At 51.1% G+C, this 19,823-nt stretch overlaps 1 protein-coding gene across 1 annotated transcript; it reads right to left on the minus strand.

Moving 5' to 3' along the window:
* Nucleotides 1-5,714: 5,714 nt before the first annotated feature.
* LOC145340687 (erythroblast NAD(P)(+)--arginine ADP-ribosyltransferase-like) lies at nucleotides 5,715-15,955 on the minus strand. Its single transcript, XM_080185150.1, has 2 exons — nucleotides 15,826-15,955; nucleotides 5,715-6,886 (listed from the first exon to the last, which is right to left on the minus strand). Exons 1-2 carry the CDS (start codon nucleotides 15,860-15,862, stop codon nucleotides 6,024-6,026), a joined length of 900 nt encoding a protein of 299 aa, XP_080041276.1. The 5' UTR covers nucleotides 15,863-15,955; the 3' UTR covers nucleotides 5,715-6,023.
* Nucleotides 15,956-19,823: the final 3,868 nt, after the last annotated feature.

Genomic DNA, 19,823 nt, shown 5'->3' on the forward strand with positions numbered 1-19,823 from the left:
GGAGTCACTGTGCACAGTTCCGGTCTCCGTATCTCACTGGGAGTCACTGTGCACAGTTCCGGTCTCCGTATCACACTGGGAGTCACCGTGCACAGTTCCGGTCTCCGTGTCACACTGGGACCCAGAGAGACGGATATCTGAGCTGGGATTCCCCCCCTCGTTTGGATCAGTGGGGAGGAGGGTGTGCGTAAACTTTGGGTTTGGAATGAGCTGACCACTTCCCTGGGATTCCAGGGACTGTGTCCTGCTCAGTGCAGCCTGGACCCCAAGCTCAGGGCAGGCAGAGACTCACAATCAGTGTTCATTCTCTTTTAGGCATTTTTATATTCTTGCTGCTTTACCTACCAGCATCCACCCAACACAGGGCTCTCTCATCTTCCTCTCTCGTTCCCTTCTTCCCCTCTACCCCTCTCTCCTCCCCTCAAACTCTCTCTCCTCCCCCTCTGCACAGTGACTCCCAGTGCGATACGGAGACCGGAACTGTGCACAGTGACTCCCAGTGCGATACGGAGACCGGAACTGTGCACGGAGACTCCCAGTGCGATACGGAGTCCGGAACTGTGCACAGAGACTCCCAGTGCGATACGGAGACCGGAACTGTGCACGGAGACTCCCAGTGCGATACGGAGTCCGGAACTGTGCACAGAGACTCCCAGTGTGATACGGAGACCGGAACTGTGCACAGTGACTCCCAGTGCGATACGGAGTCCGGAACTGTGCACAGAGACTCCCAGTGTGATACGGAGACTGGAACTGTGCACAGTGACTCCCAGTGTGATACAGAGACCGGAACTGTGCACAGTGACTCCCAGTGTGATACGGAGACCGGAACTGTGCACAGTGACTCCCAGTGTGATACAGAGACCGGAACTGTGCACGGTGACTCCCAGTGTGATACGGAGACCGGAACTGTGCACAGTGACTCCCAGTGTGATCCGGAGACCGGAACTGTGCACAGTGACTCCCAGTGTGATACGGAGACTGGAACTGTGCACGGTGACTCCCAGTGCGATACGGAGACGGGAACTGTGCACAGTGACTCCCAGTGTGATCCGGAGACCGGAACTGTGCACGGTGACTCCCAGTGTGATACGGAGACCGGAACTGTGCACAGTGACTCCCAGTGCGATACGGAGACCGGAACTGTGCACGGTGTCTCCCAGTGCGATACGGAGACCGGAACTGTGCACGGTGTCTCCCAGTGTGATACGGAGACCGGAACTGTGCACAGTGACTCCCAGTGCGATACGGAGACCAGAACTGTGCACAGTGACTCCCAGTGTGATACGGAGACCGGAACTGTGCACGGTGTCTCCCAGTGTGATACAGAGACCGGAACTGTGCACAGTGACTCCCAGTGCGATACGGAGACCGGAACTGTGCACAGTGACTCCCAGTGCGATACGGAGACCGGAACTGTGCACAGTGACTCCCAGTGCGATACGGAGACCGGAACTGTGCACAGTGACTCCCAGTGCGATACGGAGACCGGAACTGTTCACAGTGACTCCCAGTGCGATACGGAGACCGGAACTGTGCACAGTGACTCCCAGTGTGATACGGAGACCGGAACTGTGCACAGTGACTCCCAGTGCGATACGGAGACCGGAACTGTGCACGGTGACTCCCAGTGCGATACGGAGACCAGAACTGTGCACGGTGACTCCCAGTGTGATACAGAGACCGGAACTGTGCACAGTGACTCCCAGTGTGATACAGAGACCGGAACTGTGCACAGTGATACCCAGTGCGATACGGAGACCGGAACTGTGCACAGTGACTCCCAGTGCGATACGGAGACCGGAACTGTGCACGGTGTCTCCCAGTGCGATACGGAGACCAGAACTGTGCACGGTGACTCCCAGTGCGATACGGAGACTGGAACTGTGCACAGTAACTCCCAGTGTGATACGGAGACTGGAACTGTGCACAGAGACTCCCAGTGCGATACGGGGACCGGAACTGTTCACAGTGACTCCCAGTGCGATACGGAGACCGGAACTGTGCACAGTGACTCCCAGTGCGATACGGAGACCGGAACTGTGCACAGTGACTCCCAGTGCGATACGGGGACCTGAACTGTGCACAGTGACTCCCAGTGCGATACGGAGACCGGAACTGTGCACGGTGACTCCCAGTGCGATACGGAGACCGGAACTGTGCACAGTGACTCCCAGTGCGATACGGAGACTGGAACTGTGCACAGTGACTCCCAGTGCGATACGGAGACTGGAACTGTGCACAGTGACTCCCAGTGCAATATGGTGACTGGAACTGTGCACAGTGACTCCCAGTGCGATACGGGGACCGGAACTGTTCACAGTGACTCCCAGTGTGATACGGAGACCGGAACTGTGCACAGTGACTCCCAGTGTGATACAGAGACCGGAACTGTGCACAGTGACTCCCAGTGTGATACGGAGACTGGAACTGTGCACAGTGACTCCCAGTGTGATACAGAGACCGGAACTGTTCACAGTGACTCCCAGTGTGATACGGAGACTGGAACTGTGCACGGTGACTCCCAGTGCGATACGGAGACCGGAACTGTGCACAGTGACTCCCAGTGTGATACGGAGACTGGAACTGTGCACAGTGACTCCCAGTGTGATACAGAGACCGGAACTGTGCACGGTGACTCCCAGAGTGATACAGAGACCGGAACTGTGCACGGTCTCTCCCAGTGCGATACGGAGACTGGAACTGTGCACGGTGACTCCCAGTGCGATACAGAGACCGGAACTGTGCACGGTCTCTCCCAGTGCGATACGGCGACCGGAACTGTGCACAGTGACTCCCAGTGCGATACGGAGACTGGAACGTTTTTCCCAAAGGAACCGCACGCAGTTTGTTAAAAGTCTTTAACACAGTACTTGCCAACAGGAGAATGTGCCGACACCCTCGCTTGCAAAGGAAGCATTTAATTTTTTAACCAAGTTTAGCGAGGTTAGGGAAGGTTACGGCACAGTCGGACCTCAAGGAGAAGCCAACCGGCAGATAATCTGTTCTAGTTCTCACTTGGTGATGTTGTTTACAGGAGAATTATCGCACCTTTTTTGTACGACAGAACTCCCCGCTGGCCCTGTCCGAACTGGGAATGCTGCAATCGTCAATCCATCTGCAGAGGGGTAAACAGCACGGGGGGGAGAGAGGGGGATCGGCTTCATGTTTCACCCCAAAAGGGAGAGTTTTCAAAGGGGGTCCTGGACCACACCTCTGCACTGAAACACTCTCCCACAGGACTTGGAGCGCTACTCAGAGCTTTTATTTTTGTAATAAATTCTTTATCTCAGTTTGGAAACAACTAGAAGACAGACTTGGAGTCCGAGCAAATGTTTTGTTTGTTCACCCGCTGATCCGTTAAGGAACTTACAAATATTAATCAAATACAAATATTAAATGAGCCAACATCCTAATGATTAATTCCAGTAGTTTTATTGACAGTAAACATTCCATGGAATAACTCAGCCAGAGTCACTCACTTCTTTCCAGCACTGTCCCATTACAGCACGGGGTTAGATACAGAGTAAAGCTCCCTCTACACTGTCCCCATCAAACACTCCCAGGACAGGTACAGCACGGGGTTAGATACAGAGTAAAGCTCCCTCTACACTGTCCCCATCAAACACTCCCAGGACAGGTACAGCACGGGGTTAGATACAGAGTAAAGCTCCCTCTACACTGTCTCCCCATCAAACACTCCCAGGACAGGTACAGCACGGGGTTAGATACAGAGTAAAGCTCCCTCTACACTGTCCCCCCATCAAACACTCCCAGGACAGGTACAGCACGGGGTTAGATACAGAGTAAAGCTCCCTCTATACTGTCCCCCCATCAAATATAAGAACATAAGAAATAGGAGCAGGAGTAGGCCATTTAGCCCTTCGAGCCTGCCCCGCCATTCAATAAGATCATGGCTGATCTGTCGTGTCTCAGTTCCACTTTCCCGCCCTCTCCCCATAACCCTTAATCCCCTCTCTTATCAAAAACCCATCAACCCGCGTCTTAAAAATATTTAGCGAGGCAGCCTCCACCACTTCAACGGGCAGAGAATTCCAGAGATTCACCACCCTTTGAGTGAAGAAGTTCCTCCTCAACTCCGTTCTAAACCGCCCCCCCTTTATCTTGAGGCTGTGCCCCCTAGTCCTACTGTCCTTTCTGAGCGGGAAGAGTCTCTCCACCTCTATCCTATCCATCCCATTCATCATCTTATACGTCTCAATGAGATCTCCCCTCATTCTTCTAAACTCTAACGAGTACAAGCCTAGTTTATTCAGCCTCTCCTCATAGCTCAACCCCCTCAACTCCGGTATCAGCCTAGTAAACCTCCTCTGCACTCCCTCCAAGGCCAAAATATCCTTGCGTAAGTGCAGCGACCAAAACTGCACACAGTACTCCAGCTGCGGCCTCACCAATGCCCTATACAGCCGCAGCAAGACCTCCCTACTTTTATATTCAATCCCCCTCGCTATGAAGGCCAGCATCCCATTCGCCTTCCTGACCACCTGCTGCACCTGCAGGCTGGGTTTTTGCGACTCATGCACAAGGACCCCGAGGTCCCTCTGCACCATCGCACGCTGCAGTTTTTCTCCACGTAAGTAATAGTCCTTCCTACCATTATTCCTACCAAAGTGGACAACTTCACACTTGCCAACATTAAATCCCATTTGCCAGTTCTTGGCCCATTCGCTCAGCCTATCTAGATCCTTCTGCAGACTCTCCACACCCTCCGCACAATTTGCCATTCCCCCAATCTTGGTGTCATCAGCACATTTCGACACCATACACTCGGTTCCCTCCTCCAGATCATCTATATAAATGGTAAATAGCTGAGGCCCCAGCACCGACCCCTGAGGCACTCCACTAGTCACCAACCGCCAATCCGAATAGCACCCATTGACCCCCACTCTCTGCCTCCTATTTGACAACCAATCCTCTATCCACGCTAACACCCTACCCCCAACTCCATGCCCCCTGACCTTCTGTAACAACCTCTTGTGCAGCACCTTATCAAACGCCTTCTGAAAATCAAGAAACACCACATCCACTGGCTCTCCTCTATCCACCGCACTAGACACATCCTCATAAAATTCCAATAAATTCGTCAGACACGACTTCCCCTTAATGAAACCGTGCTGCGTCTGCTCTACCAAACAATTCTCCTCAAGATGCCTCGCTATTTTCTCCTTGATTACGGATACAAGCATTTTACCCACAACAGACGTTAAACTAACCGGCCTATAATTCCCTGCCTTTTGCCTGCTACCCTTCTTAAACAACGGCGTAACATTAGCCGTTTTCCAATCTTCCGGCACTTCCCAGGAATCCAGCGAGGTTTGGAAAATAATCATCAAGGCATCCACTATCACCTCCGCCATTTCTTTCAGAACCCTCGGATGCATTCCATCGGTCCTGGGGACTTGTCCACACTCCCAGGACAGGTACACAATGGGGTTAGATACAGAGTAAAGCTCCCTCTACACTGTTCCCCATGAAACACTCCCAGGACAGGTACAGCACGGGGTTAGATACAGAGTAAAGCTCCCTCTACACTGTTCCCCATGAAACACTCCCAGGACAGGTACAGCACAGGGTTAAATGCAGAGTAAAGCTCCCTCTACACTGTCCCCATCAAACACTCCCAGGATAGGTACAGCACGGGGTTAGATACAGAGTAAAGCTCCCTCTACACTGTCCCCCCCATCAAACATTTCCCAGACAGGAACAGGAGGAGGCCATTCAGCCCCTTCTCCAGCCTGTTACACAGGAACAGGAGGAGGCCATTCAGCCCCTTCTCCAGCCTGTTACACAGGAATAGGGGGAGGCCATTCAGCCCATCGTTTGCTATGTTGTGATGTGAGGGGGGAGATTGTTTGAGGGGGGACTGGGGGTGAAGTTGGTGGTGTTTAAGGTGGGGATGTGGGTAGAGGGGGGTTGTTGAGTTGTCCAAGGCCTCTTTGCTACACAGGATGAGGGGTTCAGGGTGGCAGGAGGTTGAGGGAGGGGGTGGGAAAAAGGGGAATCTAATCCTGACAGCAAACCTTGTAGATACCACCTCCTGCCCCAACCAGAACGAGCAAGATCACCACGGTGATCAGGAGCCAAGCCCACCAGGGAAGATGCCTCTTGAGATAGACCCTCAGACATCCATTCCCATCCTCCTCCAACCCCACCTCAACTCCCTCGTACCCCCTGGAGCGGAGGGTGAAGTTGCAGCGTCCTCCCGACCCTTCAGCCCTGATGATCTCAAACTTTTCGTAGGGGGGCACCAAGACCTCCTGCTCCTCCTCGAAGAAGGAGTAATTCTGGATCGAAACGCCGTACATCGTGTTGAGAGTGAATAAAGTCTTGGTCCCGAAGTTCTTGGCCTTAGCCCTCGAGAATGAGGTAGAGGCAAACCTGCCAAACCTCATCTTTTGGCCCTGTTCCCCGAACATTGAGATGGCGGTGCCCCGGTAGACGGGGAACTTTCCGGAAGAATCCCTCAGGTTCTGGACAGCGATGGTCAGGAGGTAGTGAAAACTCTTGAGCTGGAAATTGGTGTTGTATTGGTCAATGTGGCCCAAGTATTCAGTCTGGTTGTTGAAGATACGGTACAAAGACCCATTGTGGGTGTAGGCCGTCACCGCGACCATGTGCTCCTCGCGAAGACCCTGGGGAATGGGGAGATTCCGCCCCCTCCAGGATTCGTTGGCTGAGTTCCAGACCGAAGTTAACCCTGTCTTGGTCAGCTCTGTCTTTAAACACTTGGCTGCCATCTTGTCCTGAGCCTCTGTCTGGGAGAAATAGAACGCAGCGGAGTTCTCCACCATGTTCAGATGTTTGCTCGTGCGTGGATCTCCGCAACGCCCACCATCGCTGACTGAGGGATCAGCGACATCCCAAGCTGCCAATCAGAAAGACAGAGATGGCATTTCCAACTGTCCTAACCACAGAGAATCGACAGTCCACAAGGAGGCCATTCAGCCCATCGAATCTGCACCATCAACAATCCCACCCAGGCCCTATTCCCATAACCCCACTCATTTACCCTGCTCATCCCCCTGACATTAAGGGCAATTTAGCATGGCCAATCCCCCTAACCTGCACATCTTTGGACACTAAGGGGCAATTTAGCACGGCCAATCCACCCTAACCTACACATCTTTGGACACTAAGAGACAATTTAGCATGGCCAATCCACCCTAACCTACACATCTTTGGACACTAAGGGACAATTTAGCATGGCCAATCCACCCTAACCTACACATCTTTGGACACTAAGGGACAATTTAGCATGGCCAATCCACCCTAACCTACACATCTTTGGACACTAAGGGACAAATTAGCATGGCCAATCCACCCTAACCTGCACATCTTTGGACACTAAGGGACAATTTAGCATGGCCAATCCACCCTAACCTGCACATCTTTGCACACTAAGGGACAATTTAGCATGGCCAATCCACCCTAACCTACACATCTTTAGACACTAAGAGACAATTTAGCATGGCCAATCCACCCTAACCTGCACATCTTTGGACACTAAGGGACAATTTAGCATGGCCAATCCCCCTAACCTACACATCTTTGGACACTAAGGGGCAATTTAGCGTGGCCAATCCCCGTAACCTACACATCTTTGGACACTAAGGGACAATTTAGCATGGCCAATCCACCCTAACCTACACATCTTTGGACACTAAGGGACAATTTAGCATGGCCAATCCACCCTAACCTACACATCTTTGGACACTAAGGGGCAATTTAGCATGGCCAATCCCACTAACCTACACATCTTTGGACACTAAGGGACAATTTAGCACGGCCAACCCACCCTAACCTGCACATCTTTGGACACTAAGGGACAATTTAGCACGGCCAATCCACCCTAACCTGCACATCTTTGGACACTAAGGGACAATTTAGCATGGCCAATCCACCCTAACCTGCACATCTTTGGACACTAAGGGACAATTTAGCATGGCCAATCCACCCTAACCTACACATCTTTGGACACTAAGGGGCAATTTAGCATGGCCAATCCCCCTAACCTACACATCTTTGGACACTAAGGGACAATTTACCATGGCCAATCCACCCTAACCTGCACATCTTTGGACACTAAGGGACAATTTAGCATGGCCAATCCACCCTAACCTACACATCTTTGGACACTAAGGGGCAATTTAGCATGGCCAATCCCCCTAACCTACACATCTTTGGACACTAAGGGACAATTTAGCATGGCCAATCCACCCTAACCTACACATCTTTGGACACTAAGGGACAATTTAGCATGGCCAATCCACCCTAACCTGCACATCTTTGGACACTAAGGGACAATTTAGCATGGCCAATCCCCCTAACCTGCACATCTTTGGACACTAAGGGACAATTTAGCATGGCCAATCCACCCTAACCTACACATCTTTAGACACTAAGAGACAATTTAGCATGGCCAATCCACCCTAACCTGCACATCTTTGGACACTAAGGGACAATTTAGCATGGCCAATCCCCCTAACCTACACATCTTTGGACACTAAGGGGCAATTTAGCGTGGCCAATCCCCGTAACCTACACATCTTTGGACACTCAGGGACAATTTAGCATGGCCAATCCACCCTAACCTACACATCTTTGGACACTAAGGGACAATTTAGCATGGCCAATCCACCCTAACCTACACATCTTTGGACACTAAGGGGCAATTTAGCATGGCCAATCCCCCTAACCTACACATCTTTGGACACTAAGGGACAATTTAGCACGGCCAACCCACCCTAACCTGCACATCTTTGGACACTAAGGGACAATTTAGCACGGCCAATCCACCCTAACCTGCACATCTTTGGACACTAAGGGACAATTTAGCATGGCCAATCCACCCTAACCTGCACATCTTTGGACACTAAGGGACAATTTAGCATGGCCAATCCACCCTAACCTACACATCTTTGGACACTAAGGGGCAATTTAACATGGCCAATCCCCCTAACCTACACATCTTTGGACACTAAGGGACAATTTACCATGGCCAATCCACCCTAACCTGCACATCTTTGGACACTAAGGGACAATTTAGCATGGCCAATCCACCCTAACCTACACATCTTTGGACACTAAGGGGCAATTTAGCATGGCCAATCCCCCTAACCTACACATCTTTGGACACTAAGGGACAATTTACCATGGCCAATCCACCCTAACCTGCACATCTTTGGACACTAAGGGACAATTTAGCATGGCCAATCCACCCTAACCTACAGATCTTTGGACACTAAGGGACAATTTAGCATGGCCAATCCACCCTAACCTACACATCTTTGGACACTAAGGGGCAATTTAGCATGGCCAATCCCCCTAACCTACACATCTTTGGACACTAAGGGACAATTTAGCACGGCCAATCCCCCTAACCTGCACATCTTTGGACACTAAGAGACAATTTAGCATAGCCAATCCACCCTAACCTACACATCTTTGGACACTAAGGGACAATTTAGCATGGCCAATCCACCCTAACCTACACATCTTTGGACACTAAGGGACAATTTAGCATGGCCAATCCACCCTAACCTGCACATCTTTGGACACTAAGGGACAATTTAGCATGGCCAATCCCCCTAACCTGCACATCTTTGCACACTAAGGGACAATTTAGCATGGCCAATCCACCCTAACCTACACATCTTTAGACACTAAGAGACAATTTAGCATGGCCAATCCACCCTAACCTGCACATCTTTGGACACTAAGGGACAATTTAGCATGGCCAATCCCCCTAACCTACACATCTTTGGACACTAAGGGGCAATTTAGCGTGGCCAATCCCCGTAACCTACACATCTTTGGACACTAAGGGACAATTTAGCATGGCCAATCCACCCTAACCTACACATCTTTGGACACTAAGGGACAATTTAGCATGGCCAATCCACCCTAACCTACACATCTTTGGACACTAAGGGGCAATTTAGCATGGCCAATCCCCCTAACCTACACATCTTTGGACACTAAGGGACAATTTAGCACGGCCAACCCACCCTAACCTGCACATCTTTGGACACTAAGGGACAATTTAGCACGGCCAATCCACCCTAACCTGCACATCTTTGGACACTAAGGGACAATTTAGCATGGCCAATCCACCCTAACCTGCACATCTTTGGACACTAAGGGACAATTTAGCATGGCCAATCCACCCTAACCTACACATCTTTGGACACTAAGGGGCAATTTAGCATGGCCAATCCCCCTAACCTACACATCTTTGGACACTAAGGGACAATTTAGCATGGCCAATCCACCCTAACCTACACATCTTTGGACACTAAGGGACAATTTAGCATGGCCAATCCACCCTAACCTGCACATCTTTGGACACTAAGGGACAATTTAGCATGGCCAATCCCCCTAACCTGCACATCTTTGGACACTAAGGGACAATTTAGCATGGCCAATCCACCCTAACCTACACATCTTTAGACACTAAGAGACAATTTAGCATGGCCAATCCACCCTAACCTGCACATCTTTGGACACTAAGGGACAATTTAGCATGGCCAATCCCCCTAACCTACACATCTTTGGACACTAAGGGGCAATTTAGCGTGGCCAATCCCCGTAACCTACACATCTTTGGACACTAAGGGACAATTTAGCATGGCCAATCCACCCTAACCTACACATCTTTGGACACTAAGGGGCAATTTAGCATGGCCAATCCCCCTAACCTACACATCTTTGGACACTAAGGGACAATTTAGCACGGCCAACCCACCCTAACCTGCACATCTTTGGACACTAAGGGACAATTTAGCATGGCCAATCCACCCTAACCTGCACATCTTTGGACACTAAGGGACAATTTAGCATGGCCAATCCACCCTAACCTGCACATCTTTGGACACTAAGGGACAATTTAGCATGGCCAATCCACCCTAACCTACACATCTTTGGACACTAAGGGGCAATTTAGCATGGCCAATCCCCCTAACCTACACATCTTTGGACACTAAGGGACAATTTACCATGGCCAATCCACCCTAACCTGCACATCTTTGGACACTAAGGGACAATTTAGCATGGCCAATCCACCCTAACCTACACATCTTTGGACACTAAGGGGCAATTTAGCATGGCCAATCCCCCTAACCTACACATCTTTGGACACTAAGGGACAATTTACCATGGCCAATCCACCCTAACCTGCACATCTTTGGACACTAAGGGACAATTTAGCATGGCCAATCCACCCTAACCTACACATCTTTGGACACTAAGGGACAATTTAGCATGGCCAATCCACCCTAACCTACACATCTTTGGACACTAAGGGGCAATTTAGCATGGCCAATCCCCCTAACCTACACATCTTTGGACACTAAGGGACAATTTAGCACGGCCAATCCCCCTAACCTGCACATCTTTGGACACTAAGAGACAATTTAGCATAGCCAATCCACCCTAACCTACACATCTTTGGACACTAAGGGGCAATTTAGCATGGCCAATCCCCCTAACCTACACACCTTTGGACACTAAGAGACAATTTAGCATGGCCAATCCCCCTAACCTACACATCTTTGGACACTAAGGGGCAATTTAGCATAGCCAATCCCCCTAACCTACACATCTTTGGACACTAAGAGACAATTTAGCATGGCCAATCCCCCTAACCTACACATCTTTGGACACTAAGGGACAATTTAGCATGGCCAATCCCCCTGACCTACACATCTTTGGACACTAAGGGACAATTTAGCATGGCCAATCCCCCTAACCTACACATCTTTGGACACTAAGGGACAATTTAGCATGGCCAATCCCCCTGACCTACACATCTTTGGACACTAAGGGACAATTTAGCATGGCCAATCCCCCTAACCTACACATCTTTGGACACTAAGGGGCAATTTAGCATGGCCAATCCCCCTAACCTACACATCTTTGGACACTAAGGGACAATTTAGCATGGCCAATCCACCCTAACCTACACATCTTTGGACACTAAGGGACAATTTAGCATGGCCAATCCACCCTAACCTGCACATCTTTGGACACTAAGGGACAATTTAGCATGGCCAATCCACCCTAACCTACACATCTTTGGACACTAAGGGACAATTTAGCATGGCCAATCCACCCTAACCTACACATCTTTGGACACTAAGGGGCAATTTAGCATGGCCAATCCACCCTAACCTACACATCTTTGGACACCAAGGGACAATTAAGCATGGCCAAAGCTCCTAACCCGGACATCTTTGGGGTCTGGGAGGCAACTGGAGCATCAGGTGGAAACACGCAGACACGGGTAAAATGTGCAGACTTCACACAGTGACCCAAGCTGGGAATCGAACCCGGGTTCCTCGCACTGTGCTAACAGTGTTAACCACTGTAGTAACCACTCAGGACAGCACAATGGCACAGTGGTTAGTGCTGCTGCCTCACAGCGCCAGAGACCAGAGTTCGATTCCCGGTTTGGGTCACTGTCTGTGTGGAGTCTGCACAGTTAACACAAGAATTATTTATAATATCTGGGGAGGCGATTTCCCAGTGGGAATATCTTGTTTTTCATTCATTCCTGGGACACGGGGGTCACTGGCTGGGGGGCATTTATTGCCCATCCCTAGTTGCCCCCTTGGAGGGCAGTTGAGAGTCACCCACATTGCTGTGTCTCTGGAGTCCCATGTAGGCCAGACCGGGGTAAGGACGGCAGATTTATACCATTATACCATTTATATATTTATACCATTTATATAGATGATCTGGAGGAGGGAACCGAGTGTAGGGTGTCGAAATTTGCCGATGACACCAAGATTGGGGGAAAGGCAAATTGTGCGGAGGGTGTGGAGAGTCTGCAGAAGGATCTAGATAGGCTGGGCGAATGGGCCAGGAACTGGCAAATGGAATTTAATGTTGGCAAGTGTGAGGTGGTCCACTTTGGTAGGAAGAATGGTAGGAAGGACTATTACTTACATGGCGAAAAACTGCAGCAGGCGACGGTGCAGAGGGACCTCGGGGTCCTTGTGCATGAGTCGCAAAAACCCAGCTTGCAGGTGCAGCAGGTGGTCAGGAAGGCGAATGGGATGCTGGCCTTCATAGCGAGGGGGATTGAATATAAAAGTAGGGAGGTCTTGCTGCGGCTGTATAGGGCATTGGTGAGGCCGCAGCTGGAGTACTGTGTGCAGTTTTGGGCGCCACACCTGCGCAAGGATATTTTGGCCTTGGAGGGAGTGCAGAGGAGGTTTACTAGGCTGATACCGGAGTTGAGGGGGTTGAGCTATGAGGAGAGGCTGAATAAACTAGGCTTGTACTCGTTAGAGTTTAGAAGAATGAGGGGAGATCTCATTGAGACGTATAAGATGATGAATGGGATGGATAGGATAGAGGTGGAGAGACTCTTCCCGCTCAGAAAGGACAGTAGGACTAGGGGACACAGCCTCAAGATAAAGGGGGGGCGGTTTAGAACGGAGTTGAGGAGGAACTTCTTCACTCAAAGGGTGGTGAATCTCTGGAATTCTCTGCCCGTTGAAGTGGTGGAGGCTGCCTCGCTAAATATTTTTAAGAAGCGGGTTGATGGGTTTTTGATAAGAGAGGGGATTAAGGGTTATGGGGAGAGGGCGGGAAAGTGGAACTGAGCCACGACAGATCAGCCATGATCTTATTGAATGGCGGGGCAGGCTCGAAGGGCCAGATGGCCTACTCCTGCTCCTATTTCTTATGTTCTTATGTTCTTATGATTTCCTTCCCTAAAGGGAACCAGATGGGTTTTTCCCACAATGGGTCATCAGGAGATTCTTAATCCCAGATATTTTTTATTGAATTCAAATTCCACCATCTGCTGTGGGTGGGATTCGAACCCGGGTCCCCCAGAACATTAGCTGAATTTCTGGATTAATAATCTAGCGATAATATCACTCGACTATTGCCTCTCCCTGATTGCTGCGAATGTAGCCCAGTTTGTCACGCAAACCAGCCTCCCATCCATTGACTCTGTCTACACTTCCTGCTGCCTCGGGGAAAAGCAGCCGGTATAATCAAGGACCCCCCCTGCGCACCCTGGACATTCTCTCTCCCACCTTCTTTACGCCGTTGTTTAAGAAGGGTGCCAGGCAAAAGGCGGGGAATTATAGGCCGGTTAGTTTAACGTCTGTGGTAGGTAAAATGTTAGAATCCGTCATCAAGGAGGAAATAGCGAGGCATCTTGAAGGGAATTGCTTGATAGAGCAGACGCAGCACGGTTTCGTTAAGGGGAAGTCGTGTCTGACAAATTTACTGGAGTTCTATGAGGATGTGTCTAGGGCGGTGGATAGAGGAGAGCCGGTGGATGTGGTCTTTCTAGATTTTCAGAAGGCGTTTGACAAAGTAACTCACAAGAGGTTATTGCAGAAGGTCGAGGGACATGGAGTTGGGGGTAGGGTGTTAGCGTGGATAGAGGATTGGCTGTCAAATAGGAGGCAGAGAGTGGGGGTCAATGGGTGCTATTTGGATTGGCGGTTGGTGACTAGTGGAGTGCCCCAGGGGTCGGTGCTGGGACCTCAGCTATTTACCATTTATATAGATGATCTGGAGGAGGGAACCGAGTGTATGGTGTCGAAATGTGCTGATGACACCAAGATTGGTGGAACGGCAAATTGTGCGGAGGGTGTGGAGAATCTGCAGAAGGATCTAGATAGGCTGGGCGAATGGGCCAGGAACTGGCAAATGGAATTTAATGTTGGCAAGTGCGAGGTGGTCCACTTTGGTAGGAATAATGGTAGGAAGGATTATTACTTACTTGGAGAAAAACTGCAGCAAGCGACAGTGCAGAGGGACCTCGGGGTCCTTGTGCATAAGTCGCAAAAACCCAGCTTGCAGGTGCAGCAGGTGGTCAGGAAGGCGAATGGGATGCTGGCCTTCATAGCGAGGGGGATTGAATATAAAAGTAGGGAGGTCTTGCTGCGGCTGTATAGGGCATTGGTGAGGCCGCAGCTGGAGTACTGTGTGCAGTTTTGGGTGCCGCACTTACGCAAGGATATTTTGGCCTTGGAGGGAGTGCAGAGGAGGTTTACTAGGCTGATACCGGAGTTGAGGGGGTTGAGCTATGAGGAGAGGCTGAATAAACTAGGCTTGTACTCGTTAGAGTTTAGAAGAATGAGGGGAGATCTCATTGAGACGTATAAGATGATGAATGGGATGGATAGGATAGAGGTGGAGAGACTCTTCCCGCTCAGAAAGGACAGTAGGACTAGGGGGCACAGCCTCAAGATAAAGGGGGGGCGGTTTAGAACGGAGTTGAGGAGGAACTTCTTCACTCAAAGGGTGGTGAATCTCTGGAATTCTCTGCCCGTTGAAGTGGTGGAGGCTGCCTCGCTAAATATTTTTAAGACGCGGGTTGATGGGTTTTTGCTAAGTGAGGGGATTAAGGGTTATGGGGAGAGGGCGGGAATGTGGAACTGAGCCACGACAGATCAGCCATGATCTTATTGAATGGCGGGGCAGGCTCGAAGGGCTAGATGGCCTACTCCTGCTCCTATTTCTTACGTTCTTATGAAAAAGATACAAAAGTCTGAGGTCCCGTACCGACCGACTCAAGAACAGCTTCTTCCCTGCTGCTGTCAGACTTTTGAATGGACCGACCTCACATTAAGCTGATCTTTCTCTACACCCTCGCTGTGACTGTAACAGTATCTAATGCTCCCTCAGCACTGACCCTCTGACAGTGTGACACTCCCTCAGCACTGACCCTCTGACAGTGCGGCGCTCCCTCAGCACTGACCCTCTCTGTGAGGTTGAGATTAAATTCTCAGTTACCGCAGGGGAGTTTTGTTAATGGAAATCGGTGTGGTTACTTACACAGCACCAGGAATAGGATATAAATCACACCCTCCATCCAGTTCAATCTCCAAACTCCTGAAGTTCACCCCGTGTCCAGGAGTGGAAATTCTACCAAGGAGTCGTCACTCTGTCTAGTTTCTGCAACGTGTGTGAATCTCTCTGCAATTTCTTATTGTGATGCAGAGTGAAACTTCACTTCAGCAGGATCCAGGATTCTGCTGAACATTCAAATATTGTCTGATCGACAGTTCCCCGTTTGTCTGCCTCTCTCATCCCCTCTCCCCCTCTCTCCCCCGCCTCCCACTCTCCCCTCCCCCTCTCTCTTCCCCCTCTCCCCCTCTCTCTTCCCCTCTCCCACACTCTCTTCCCCCTCTCCCACTCTCTCTTCCCCCTCTCCCACTCTCTCTTCCCCCTCTCCCACTCTCTCTTCCCCTCTCCCCCTCTCTCCCCTGCCTCCCACTCTCTCTTCACCCTCTCCCACTCTCTCTTCACCCTCTCCCACTCTCTCTTCCCCTGTCCCACACTCTCTTCCCCCTCTCCCACTCTCTCTTCACCCTCTCCCACTCTCTTCACCCTCTCCCACTCTCTCTTCCCCCTCTCCCACTCTCTCTTCCCCCTCTCCCACTCTCTCTTCCCCGTCCCACACTCTCCTCCCCTCACCCCGTCTCTACTCCCCTCCCTTCCCCCACTCCTCCCCTCCCCCTCTCCTCCCCCCTCCTCCCCTTCCCTCTCTCCCCCTCCCCCTTCTACCCCCCCTTTTCCTCCCCTCCCCATCTCACCCTCTGCCCCCCTCTCCCCCCTTTTCCTCCCCTCTCTCCCCCTCCCCTCTCTCCCCCCTCTACCCCTCCCCTCTCTTCCCCACTACCCCTCCCCTCTCTCCCCCTCCCCTCTCTCCCTCCCCTCTCTCCCCCTCTACCCCTCCCCTCTCTCCCCCTCCCCTCTCTCCTCCCTCCCCCCTCTCTCCTACCCTCCCTCCTCCCCTCTCTCCTTCCCCTCCCTCTCTCTCCTCCCCTCCGCCCTCTCTCTCTCCTCCCCCTCCCCTCTCCCTCCTCCCCTCCCCTCTCTCTCTCCTCCCCTCTCCCTCTCTCTCTCCTCCCCTCTCCCTCTCTCTCTCCTCCCCTCTCCCTCTCTCTCTCCTCCCCTCCCCCTCTCTCTCTCCTCCCCTCTCCCTCTCTCTCTCCTCCCCTCTCCCTCTCTCTCCTCCCCTCTCCACCAAGGGACAATTAAGCATGGCCAAAGCTCCTAACCCGGACATCTTTGGGGTCTGGGAGGCAACTGGAGCATCAGGTGGAAACACGCAGACACGGGGAGAATGTGCAGACTTCACACAGTGACCCAAGCTGGGAATCGAACCCGGGTTCCTCGCACTGTGCTAACAGTGTTAACCACTGTAGTAACCACTCAGGACAGCACAATGGCACAGTGGTTAGTGCTGCTGCCTCACAGCGCCAGAGACCAGAGTTCGATTCCCGGTTTGGGTCACTGTCTGTGTGGAGTCTGCACAGTTAACACAAGAATTATTTATAATATCTGGGGAGGCGATTTCCCAGCGGGAATATCTTGTTTTAAGAACATAAGAACATAAGAAATAGGAGCAGGAGTAGGCCATCTAGCCCCTCGAGCCTGCCCCGCCATTCAATAAGATCATGGCTGATCTGTCGCGGCTCAGTTCCACATTCCCGCCCTCTCCCCATAACCCTTAATCCCCTCGCTTATCAAAAACCCATCAACCCGCGTCTTAAAAATATTTAGCGAGGCAGCCTCCACCACTTCAATGGGCAGAGAATTCCAGAGATTCACCACCCTTTGAGTGAAGAAGTTCCTCCTCAAGGATATTTTGGCCCTGGAGGGAGTGCAGAGGAGGTTTACTAGGCTGATACCGGAGTTGAGGGGGTTGAGCTATGAGGAGAGGCTGAATAAACTAGGCTTGTACTCGTTAGAGTTTAGAAGAATGAGGGGAGATCTCATTGAGACGTATAAGATGATGAATGGGATGGATAGGATAGAGGTGGAGAGACTCTTCCCGCTCAGAAAGGACAGTAGGACTAGGGGGCACAGCCTCAAGATAAAGGGGAGGCGGTTTAGAACGGAGTTGAGGGGGAACTTCTTCACTCAAAGGGTGGTGAATCTCTGGAATTCTCTGCCCGTTGAAGTGGTGGAGGCTGCCTCGCTAAATATTTTTAAGAAGCGGGTTGATGGGTTTTTGATAAGAGAGGGGATTAAGGGTTATGGGGAGAGGGCGGGAAAGTGGAACTGAGCCACAACAGATCAGCCATGATCTTATTGAATGGCGGGGCAGGCTCGAAGGGCTAGATGGCCTACTCCTGCTCCTATTTCTTATGTTCTTATGTTCTCAACTCCGTTCTAAACTGCCCCCCCTTTATCTTGAGGCTGTGCCCCCTAGTCCTACTGTCCTTTCTGAGCGGGAAGAGCCTCTCCACCTCTATCCTATCCATCCCATTCATCATCTTATACGTCTCAATGAGATCTCCCCTCATTCTTCTAAACTCTAACGAGTACAAGCCCAGTTTATTCAGCCTCTCCTCATAGCTCAACCCCCTCAACTCCGGTATCAGCCTAGTAAACCTCCTCTGCACTCCCTCCAAGGCCAAAATATCCTTGCGCAGGTGCGGCACCCAAAACTGCACACAGTACTCCAGCTGCGGCCTCACCAATGCCCTATACAGCTGCAGCAAGACCTCCCTACTTTTATATTCAATCCCCCTCGCTATGAAGGCCAGCATCCCATTCGCCTTCCTGACCACCTGCTGCACCTGCAAGCTGGGTTTTTGCGACTCATGCACAAGGACCCCGAGGTCCCCCTGCACCGTCGCCTGCTGCAGTTTTTCGCCACGTAAGTAATAGTCCTTCCTACCATTCTTCCTACCAAAGTGGACCACCTCACACTTGCCAACATTAAATTCCATTTGCCATTTCCTGGCCCATTCACCCAGCCTATCTAGATCCTTCTGCAGACTCTCCACACCCTCCGCACAATTTGCCGTTCCCCCAATCTTGGTGTCATCAGCAAATTTCGACACCCTGCACTCGGTTCCCTCCTCCAGATCATCTATATAAATGGTAAATAGCTGAGGCCCCAGCACCGACCCCTGGGGCACTCCACTAGTCACCATCCGCCAATCCAAATAGCACCCATTGACCCCCACTCTCTGCCTCCTATTTGACAACCAATCCTCTATCCACGCTAACACCCTACCCCCAACTCCATGTCCCCTAACCTTCTGCAATAACCTCTTGTGAGGTACCTTGTCAAACGCCTTCTGAAAATCCAGAAAGACCACATCCACCAGCTCTCCTCTATCCACTGCCCTAGACACATCCTCATAAAACTCCAGTAAATTTGTCAGACACGACTTCCCTTTAATGAAACCGTGTTGCGTCTGCTCTATCAAGCAATTCCCTTCAAGATGCCTCGCAATTTCCTCCTTAATGACGGATTCTAACATTTTACCTACCACAGACGTTAAACTAACCGGCCTATAATTCCCCGCCTTTTGCCTGGCACCCTTCTTAAACAACGGCGTAACATTAGCCGTTTTCCAATCTTCCGGCACTTCCCCGGAATCCAGCGACGTCTGGAAAATAACCACCAAGGCATCCACTATAACCTCCGCCATTTCTTTCAGAACCCTCGGATGCATTCCATCCAGTCCTGGGGACTTGTCCACAATCAGCCCCTCCAGTCTGTCGAGCACCGCCTCTCTAGTAACAGTAATGTCATTAAGACCCTCCAGTCCTACCACCTTTCCATCGCTAACATCCGGCAAATTATTCACGTCCTCCTCTGTGAAGACTGAAACAAAAAACAAAATTTCATTCATTCCTGGGACACGGGGGTCACTGGCTGGGTCAGTATTTACTGCCCATCCCTAGTTACCCCCTGGAGGGTAGTTGAGAGTCACCCACATTGCTGTGTCTCTGGAGTCCCATGTAGGCCAGACCCGGGTAAGGACGGCAGATTTCCTTCCCTAAAGGGAACCAGATGGGTTTTTCCC

This window comes from Carcharhinus amblyrhynchos, unplaced genomic scaffold (assembly GCF_965287045.1).
Source record: "Carcharhinus amblyrhynchos unplaced genomic scaffold, sCarAmb.v2.hapA chromosome_1290, whole genome shotgun sequence".
Taxonomy (NCBI): Eukaryota; Metazoa; Chordata; class Chondrichthyes; order Carcharhiniformes; family Carcharhinidae; genus Carcharhinus; species Carcharhinus amblyrhynchos.

Coding starts and splice junctions, on each gene's coding strand:
- LOC145340687 (XM_080185150.1), bottom strand. CDS start 15,862: ATGGAGGGTGTGATTTATATCCTATTCCTGGTGCTGT. Junction 6,887..15,825: donor TATCCTATTCCTGGTGCTGT/GTAAGTAACCAC, acceptor TCTGATTGGCAG/CTTGGGATGTCGCTGATCCC.